This window comes from Oncorhynchus mykiss, chromosome 25 (genome assembly GCF_057628025.1).
Source record: "Oncorhynchus mykiss isolate SJ-2025 chromosome 25, ASM5762802v1, whole genome shotgun sequence".
Taxonomy (NCBI): domain Eukaryota; kingdom Metazoa; phylum Chordata; class Actinopteri; order Salmoniformes; family Salmonidae; genus Oncorhynchus; species Oncorhynchus mykiss.
Window position 1 is genome coordinate 76,971,027 of NC_143046.1, and position 9,931 is coordinate 76,980,957.

Consider the following 9,931-nt stretch of genomic DNA (forward strand, 5'->3'; position numbering starts at 1 on the left):
AGAACTGTGGAGTGGAGCCAACCTGAGCGCTGCCTGTCTTTAGACTTGCTGTCGATCAAACTCTAATCCATCTACCATTGGCAGACAGGCAGGCTGGCAGCCTGGCCCCCTTATAAAGCCTCCCATCCATATCCAGCAGAAACCTTTCAGTGAACCAAAGCTCTGAAACCCCTACCTAATTAAATGGCACTTGTTTTGGTAAAAATGTTTCATGAATGGGGATAGGAGGGAGTGGAAAGGGAGTGAGTGGCACAATTCCAACTCTGGGCTTGCAATAGGAGGCAGTAAATCTGGTATCTTTGGGTGAGTAAGCAGTCAGTGATAAGGAAGTGTGTGGGTGCACTAGGCACCAGACAGACTGAGAGCAGTCGTAAGAGAGTGTTAGGCCGGGAGCATAATAATTAATCTCTTTGTCAATGGGTCTCTGAGAATGGGGTGGAGGAGTTTTGATGATAGCCTAGTCACTTCGCTTAGACTCCCTGGAACTGAGTTTACCTCCGTCCAAGACCATCCCCGCCCCAGCCATTAAAGTCAAGGTTGCAGATGGTTACCATGATAGTGAGTTGAAGAGGTCGTTGGGAAACGACTTCCTACAAAACAAGCAGCAGTCACGGCTACCTATAACTAGCCAATGACAGGGTTACCTGATTTTATGACAGCAACCTGATTTTATTTTTTTACTACAGTTCTGTGTTGGTGGAAGCTAACACAGGCTAGGTCTGTGTTGCATCATTTCATGTTGTATCCATGTGTTACACACACTTGTAGTTTAACCTCAATGATCACACTCAAAATCGGTTTGTAACAATAACTCACAACTCTCATGATCAACCAGACAGACAGGGAATACAAGAGTATTATGGTGCTTTGGGGCCCATGTTGCTACAAGTGAAAGGCCTTGAATGGTTTTATTTTGTAAATACACACTCGTTGGTCTCTGAGAAGGAGCTATGGCATCTCGAGCTGTCATTACATCTGTATAAGTCACCTTTGACAGAAAAAAATACCGAACTGATAGTAGTTGAAGTTGTTGATCAGGGTAAAACACCTACTGAACTAAAAACGATGACAACCAAATAAATCCAAGTAGTACCTTCTGTGGGAGAGCAGAGGCCATAGAGCAGTTGTTGTTGTCGGTCTGTCACTCTGACAGTGAGTCGCCCATCTTGTAGACCCCTGACTCTCTCTCAGTGAGTCGGCCATCTTGTAGACCCCTGATTATCTCAGACAGTGAGACAGCCATCTTGTAGACCTGTTGTGACTTTAGGGAACTCAACAGGTCTTGGAGGGGTTGGTGTCTCCCTCTTGTCCTACGATTCCACAGAGGATGTTGTGGGTTATCTGAGGAGTACTCTGGAAAAGCAGCATAACAGACATCTTAACTATCATACAAACATTATACAACCTTAATAACAGAAAGCTCAACACTTAACATTTTCTCAAATGCTCTGAGAGGCTATTTTTCAATCTCACAAGCCAAGGCAAGTCAAATGTGATAAATCTAAATACACTGCCCGTAGTCTCTCCATGACCTGTTTGTACAGGGCTAATATTATCTTCTATCTCCTGTTCTGAATCCTCTGATTTTGATTGCGCTGTTTTCACTTCCTTTAAAAACATAATTGAAAACAAAAACGGATCATTAAATAATAAAGTGCAATTGTTATGACCATTTTAGACCTTTTTTAAATAACTAATACAATTATTATTATGTAACTATCACTGGGCTTATTTAATCTCTACCAAAAGTATGAAGGTCACCTTTAGTTTTTGTGACCATTCAGCATATTCTCAATTGTTAGGCTGTTGTTATCCTATTGTCACTTAATTGTCTGCATTGTAGCTGTCTCCCACATAGAAATAGAATGAATTAATTCTATGGTCCCCCAGCACTCTCCCCATCAGCCCCTTGATCATCTGGTCTGAGGCAGACGACATATCTGTTGGGAGGCAATAATCTCATCCACCATCTTCCCTCTGCCAAGCCCCATAGCCGTGGCCACTGACTCCTCGGGGTCTTCTGCTGGGAGTCTGTCCTCCTGGCCCTCTTCCTCAGTCCCTATGATCCCCCGGGCCTCAAGAAGCTGCTCTGTGGTGAACTTGACAGTACAGATGCTGTTGTCAGTGGAAGTCCTTGGTGTAGATGTAGACCTATCTTTCGGTTTCCTAATTTTCTTTTTTTTGATCTTCCGCAGGGGCGTTCCCGTGGGATTGGTCGGAGCCTGAGTCCTCACTGTTCCTGCTCTCATCCGTGCTGTCCAAGCTCAGAGCCTGACATCTGCTGAAGAAGTTTGATCTCCGGACACGCCTCTCAGCTGCTTCCTTCTCCAAGATAGACACCTGCTCTGACTCCTTCTTGCTCCTTCCTGGTCCCTGTTGCTGGCCTCTCTGGTCCTGGGCTTTTAAGGAGACTGTGGCCTCATGGACATGGACACCACTTTAGTAGTGCCTGCTAGCTGAGGTATGGCCGGCTTCGAGGCAGGTTTGTGCTCTGGAGGACACAGTACCAAATGAACTGAATCAATAGCATTGCTGACATCTCTCTCCACTGATTCCTTACATATGTGTTATCCCTTGACTCTTGCTCACCTCTGACTTCCTTTAAGGGATGTCTGGTAGTAGTGCGCTCTGTGGTAAGGAGGCAGGTGGGGATTGTAGCAGGTCTGCATGGAACTCCAACGGGCTGTCTGACCCTGCAGACATTGTTGAGGTCTTGTTTTGGGGTGTGTCCGAAGTCACTCTGTAGCCTCTTCCATCAGTCCTCATGACTCCAGTGTGTGGGGAGAGTCTGCTGGCTGGGCTATTTGTGCTGTCGTTGCGTGGGAGTTGAAAAACAGCTGATTCATTTTTAGGAAGTCACGCTGGGACTCTTGCGTAGAGCCTCTAACTCTTCCCTCAGCTTCAGCTCTTCTGTGGCTCCGATCTTCTTATTTCTCAGCATGTTGCCCTGTGTCTATCAACATGACCAAGTGTTAGAAAGTGAAACATGTAAAAAAAAAAAAAGTACAGTACTGAAGATGAAATCATTTAATGGGTGATAATGAAACCTCATTTAAAATGAGTAAAAAAACAGCAATTATAAAATATAAAATGATTGGTAAATCTCTGTCACTAATTATGCTTCTTCTCTATGGGATTACTCAATAATTGATGATCAAGCTGTTGATGTTAAGATTGTTGTTACTGTGTTATCAAATCAAATCAAATCAAATCACATTTTATTTGTCACATACACATGGTTAGCAGATGTTAGTGCGAGTGTAGCGAAATGCTTGTGCTTCTAGTTCCGACAATGCAGTAATAACAAGTAATCTAACTAACAATTCCAAACGTTACAAAGAAGGAGCACTGTCAGCCTAACCAACAACAGCTTCATAGCGTATATTTAGTTGGTAATGAAGTTTGAAAGATGTCAAATGCCCAGTTAGCTATAATGTTGCCATTGAACCACTTTTTTTTTTAAATATAGGAAGCATAAGTTTTTACTCACCAGAGTAACAACACAGTGTGGTCAAATACTTTAACTTAGTTGTAGTCACAATCTGGTTAACTATAATTACAAACAGTTATGTTTTAGCGTTTTTACATATGTATTAACTTATTTCCGTATGTCTTTGGGACTACCCACAATGCACTATTTCTCAAAGTCATATGGAGAACCGGTGTTAACTAGCTAGTTCCAGCTGGCTAACGTTAACTACTAGCCATGCTGGCATGTAATTACTTTCCAAACCAAGTGCTGGAGAACAACTATGTAGAAACCATATAAATGAATGTGAAAAACTGCAACACCTCTTCTCCTGTGTGTTTGGTAGTGGTATTCGAGCGAGCGTTGTCATAGTTTTCCGTTGTTTGTAGCTAGTGCAGTAATACCCACAAGGAAAGGGTTACGACTCATTTGTGTCCCAAAAATTAGATGCAAGCTTTGAAGTGGGAGCGGTGTGTCCAATCGAAGTGAGTAAATTCAATGTGGATTTACCTCACTATATCGCTATTAGATTAGCTAGCTAGCTGACACTCCCTTGCCTAGGCCGGTGAAACGGCCTCCCTCTGAAGGCCTCTTCTTTGGTTCTTCTTTGACTTTGGTAGCTAACTCAGCTGTCAATCAGTAAGTTTCCGCTCCCTCTACTTGATCTGCAGGCTTTTTTTTGTGTTCTGTGGTTCCTGCCTGTGCTAGACTAGTTTTTCTCTGGCTTACTACTTAGCTATGTCGACAATGGCGGTTGGCTAGCTAGGCTAGTTTGCAGGCTAGGCTAGCTACAAGGCTAAAATAACTAACTTTAGCTGGCTGGCTTGCTGGCTAAGGTAATTGCATATACCGGTAACATTGTTTGATGACTGATTAGATGGTGTAATGTATACCAAAACGTTGGTTTACTTTAATGTAGCTGTAAGCTAGGTGTTGATAGCAAATAGCTGACTCACGCAGTGATGGCAGGGTAGTTGGTTAGCAACCTTGCAAGCTGATTTGTGACAATACATTCATAAAGTATTTGCTTGTAAATTGGTGGAAAATTCAATTGAAACCAGTAGTCATGAGTGCAAACGATTTGGTTTAATTTAAAGTTATACATTTGAAGTTATTTCTGTTGGGATTATTACTATAGGGAATATGCTGGCATGCCTGGTCCTCCATATTATGTCACACCTTGCAAAAACATTTTCCAATAGGACTTCAGTTCAGCATTCTTCAGAATTCTTATCAGTTTTAGTAATAACTTGAAAACTTTGCATTGGGATATTCTAATGCAAATCAATATGTTACATGTGGTTACTTTTATGCTACCCATCCTTTAATATTCTAGAATATATTAGCTAGTTATTAGTTGCTATCTAGCTTTAACACATTAAACAATTCCAACACTTACCTTTTTCTAAAATAGTTAAGTGATAAGTCACAGCTCTTTGCTGACATTGACGGTACTTTGACGTAACTTTTGGCACTCATTTTTAAAATGTACGTTATATCTGAACATCCACCAGTGTGTTCTCATAAACACGTTGGCAAAATAGAGAGCCAGTTAAAAGTTGACAATCTTTTTGTAATATTTATTCCTGGTGGCTGGGAGGACCTCCTAGCAACCACCAGACAACTGGGCAGGACAAAACAGACTCCACCTGGGTGCAGAATCGGGACGAGCTTCGGGAACGGAACAAAATAGAAAGAGTTAGCCTACATGACTATAATAATGCTCCATGCAAAGCACAGGTTGCTCTCATCAACAGAAGTAGAATTTCAATTTTGCCATATTGTTTTTATTCTGTACTGAAGGCTTTCAGGAAATATTAACCTGTATTGTCATACAATTCTGTATAAATTTAGTAGCCTTTACTAGCCTATTCAACTGTGGAATATAATTCCTTCCTCATGTGGTGATGGTAGCAATTGGCGTTTCTTTGGGGCAAATTATAGTCTTAAAAAAATGTTGCTGTGCCAAAATAAACAGCAGGATGATCATAATAACTAGTGTCATAGAATGAAGCATACGATGAGTCTAATTAGGCCCTATCTGTAAAACAACCATTTTCATCTGTAGGCCTTTGATGCCCTGGCTATATCTCCCGTGACAGAATTCAAATCCAGCAGTAAGCATTATGGGAGGTTTTAATCCGGCTTGAACTAATCGATTTTCTCTCCCTAACGGCATTAGAAATCACCCTGAGATAATCCAATGTAAGGGGATAAGTATCGCTGTTATTCGCTCATTAACGAGTTTGGAATCGAAGGACGTGGCTGTAACCCCTTGTAGCGTACAGCAGAGCCGAGGGCTATGAAGGTCTTTTCACGCATATATATGGATGTTGACAAGTTCTCTCTTCTCTCCATTGACCAGCGACAATAACAGTAATTTTAACATAGGCCTACGTGGGCTAAAATGAAATACTATATGGGCAAAGTATTATTAGTAAATATTAAATTAATAGAAATAAATATGCATCGCATCATATGGCAAAACATTAAACTAAACTGACAGAATAATGCATACCAATTAATTATTTGTATCGGAATATCCAATATCCTCAGTGCTCACGCCTTCTAATTTTTCGCAGAATTTAGCAATTTGATTCTTATAGCCCACTGTCTGTGAGCCAGAGCAAATATTGTCATAACATTGTAGGGTGCTGGCGCCCATGTGTGCATAATGGACATTTTGAAATTAGTCATAAACAGGGATGTTTTTGTTGTTTTTATTGCATTAAAATTCCCTTTATGATGTATCCTAATACAGATCTAAAAGACTAGGTTTGTAATGCTAGTTTCCAGTCGATTTGGTATATGCCTGGCGTTCTCCGTGGCATATGAAATGTATTTTGGCTATTTGTAGAACATTTCAAGTGCGTAATTATCAACAAGGAATGCCATGCTCGGCTGTCTTTCAAACCCTGCTTTCTAGCCGATCGAATGTTTACACACCTTATGAGGGTGAAAATAACTTTTGACTGGGCTGTTTGTCTCTGTAAAGACGCAGAAGAATTGTGGACAGGGGATGTGTGACTACAGTGAGGGAAAATGAGCCAGGAAAATGAACACACAAAAGTGGGTGTGTTATACCGTCTTCGTAATAGGGGAAGATCTACACTCAGTTCACACTGCATTCAACATCTCTTCACTTCTTTACTCTAGCCCTCCTGCAACATCCAGCCAATTACAGCACACCATTTCCTAGGATACATTTTCCCAAAACTTCAATCTGAGGAACTGCATGTTTACGATTTGTGGATTTCTACCATAATGTTGGGAACAGTGAAAATGGAAGGTCACGAAACACCAGATTGGAGCAGCTATTACAACGACGCACAAGAGGTATGTATGTGTCTAAGTTTTCGATTTGGGTTATAGAATAAAGTGTTAACTGATTCCCAATTTTTCCGTTTTTGCAATGAATGTTTTCTAGCAAACTTCATTGAGTTAGTTTCCCTCAAATTGTTCAATTAAAGTCAGTGTTGTTGTTTATGGGATATTGGGCTGTTTTTGGTATAGATGTCACTAAATGCAACCTGATGTATATAAAGAACGAGTGCATGTTCGTCAGAGGGCCAAATGCTGACTTGAGATATTTGCAATTTACAATAAGTAAAAACCCATTACATCTGTTGGTAATGCACTCCGACAATAAGTTAGGATTTTAACTGAATATTTACCAGACATCATGGCATATGTTTTTCAAATCATGCTATTCGGAAAAAAAAGTTGCAGTCAGTGCTTGGAATGTTAGAACTCCATTTTAATTAGTTTGTTTGACACAAACAATAAGACGGCATAATACACTTTCCTTGACCTCATTTTGTTTGTGCATAATAAGCTTACATAACATGTCAATTGAAATGTCTAATTATTGTAACAAATAATTGCTTGATATGGCCTAATACGGTGGAACAATATCGAGTTCGAGATTCACAATATCTTGGACTGTTTTCATGCTGTTGTTAAGAGGTTCTCAAAATGAATCATGTTTTCTTGTCAAATCGAATCAATTAAATAGGTTTCGTTTCGAAATATTTTGTGTTAACCATTATTAATTATTATTGGATGTACATTAAACAGTCAATTTCAACAGAATAAAAAAATTACACTCAAGCTCTTTGAGTGTGTGGAAGACTAAAGCACTGTTGTGATCACATTTTATCTCATGTTATTCCAGGTATATTCACCCATGGCAAACAGCGGCATGAATGCAGGACTGGGTTCCATGAATAGTATGAACAGTTACATGAGTATGTCTACCAGTGGAAATATGACCTCCGGTTCTTTCAACATGTCCTACGCGAACCCCGGCCTGGGAGCCGGAATAAGCCCCGGTACAATGGCAGGGATGCCTCCGAGCACGTCCATGAATGGAATGTGCGGCGGGGTATCGTCAATGGGCACTGCCCTTAGCCCCTCGAACATGGGCGCAATGTCGGCTCAGCAGGCTTCCATGAACGCTCTGAATCCATACGCCAGCATGAGCCCTACAATGAGCCAAATGTCCTATAATCAGCCCAACCTGAACCGAGCAAGGGACAACAAGTCGTTCAGGAGAAGCTACCCGCACGCAAAGCCTCCGTATTCATACATATCCCTGATAACCATGGCCATTCAGCAAGCACCAAGCAAGATGCTCACGCTTAGCGAAATCTACCAATGGATAATGGACCTATTTCCATACTACAGACAGAACCAACAGAGGTGGCAGAACTCTATTCGCCATTCCTTGTCTTTTAATGATTGTTTCATCAAAGTGTCTAGATCACCGGATAAACCAGGCAAAGGCTCATACTGGGCCCTGCACCCAGATTCTGGAAATATGTTCGAGAACGGTTGTTATCTCCGCAGACAAAAGCGCTTTAAATGCGAAAATAGAAAGCTATCTTCAAGTAAAGGAGACGGAAGGAAAGACCAGTCTGGTTCTGGGTCACCTTCGAGCGACAACAGCAAGACTGGACATGTGGACCCCAACTCCCTCTCCACCTGCAACCAGTCCTCCAGCCCTCACATAATGGACCGCAGGAGCAGTAGCAGCGCCTCTGAACTAAAGAGCAGCGGGCCACCTCTCCACCCTGTGGCCAGCTCCGTCACGTCCCTGTCCTCTCTCCCTTTACCTCCGCACTCAATGGCGCACGAGTCCCAGCTGCACCTAAAAGGGGATCCCCATTACTCATTCAACCACCCCTTTTCAATAAATAATTTAATGTCATCTTCAGAGCAACAGCACAAACTGGACTTGAAAGCCTACGAGCAAGCTTTGCAATACTCCTCCTACGGCTCAAGTATGTCCTCCAGTCTACCCCTCGGCAGCGCGTCCATGGTAGGCAGAGCCATGGACCCATCCGCAATAGAGGCGTCATACTATCAAGGTGTGTATTCCAGACCGGTCCTCAACACTTCTTAGTATCTTCTCATTTTTATAGTGCTCGACAAAAGGACAAACAGAAAACATTTATCTTATTTTTGCATGCACCTGGTGCATAAGGACTGTTACTTCAATGTATAAGAATATGTATGAGTAAAATACAATAGTCCTGTAAAGTGTTTCCAATTGAATGATTGTATATCCAGCTGTAAATCATTGCTAGTGTATTTAAAACAATTTCGAGCTTGTAAAATAATGTTGTATTCCCAAAACTTGTAGTCCCCACAATGAATATGTCCATGTGTTACAATTTGCATGAATGAAGGTCAGTCAATAAGGTCTCGTGGAACGCGTGACGCAGGTGAAGTGCAAAACACCTGTCTGTTACAGATACAGCCTACTTTTTTGAATGGATGTTGTCACTTTACGCATTGCTTTGGTTTCATTTGCTAAATATCTGACAAACATATTTTTTAAGCAATCTTGTAATACAATCTTAAATTCCAAGTGGAAATGAATTATAAATAAAATGTTATTCTTTATAGGCTACAGCAAAATTCCAGTCTTTTTTGTGGTATTTTTCAAACCAGAAAATGGGTGATTATGTGCAGCTTAATGTCAGCGTTTTGTCTTTCTCTGTTTTTTTGATGTCTCTGCATGTGCTTAACTTATTTCTTGTTCATTTCCAAATAAAACAAATACGATTTATTCACTGATTGTTGTAATTTTTTACCTTAATTTGAAGCTGTGTCTGACGCGTAAAATGTAGCCTACCACTCAATTACTCAACTGTTCCAACTTTATGCATATCCAAATAATTCAGGAACAATATTACGTTTAATTATGCCTTAAAAACATTACAATTGTAAAGGGAATGTACTAATTATAGGGCCTAGATCTTCAGTCGGTGGCATATAGCCAGCTTTATTGTTCAATCTTGTAAACTAATGCGTCATCTTACTATATCATGAATGTAACTCCATATGAAATGCGGGTTATAACCATTGATCAAAACATCTAAAGTGCATAATATCCCCGTAAAGTTTAGAAACGCTAACTGTACCCTATTGATGGTCGCGCTTCGGTTGACGCACCGC

The 9,931-nt window shown here is 41.0% G+C and overlaps 1 protein-coding gene across 1 annotated transcript; it reads left to right on the top strand.

Moving 5' to 3' along the window:
• The first annotated feature begins 3,598 nt into the window (after positions 1 to 3,598).
• LOC110505788 (hepatocyte nuclear factor 3-alpha) lies at positions 3,599 to 9,542 on the top strand. The gene is made up of 3 exons (XM_021585223.3): positions 3,599 to 4,108; positions 6,626 to 6,805; positions 7,644 to 9,542. The coding sequence occupies exons 2-3, from the start codon at positions 6,734 to 6,736 to the stop codon at positions 8,871 to 8,873; spliced, it is 1,302 nt and encodes a 433-aa protein (XP_021440898.1). The 5' UTR covers positions 3,599 to 4,108; positions 6,626 to 6,733; the 3' UTR covers positions 8,874 to 9,542.
• The last annotated feature ends 389 nt before the right edge of the window (positions 9,543 to 9,931 follow it).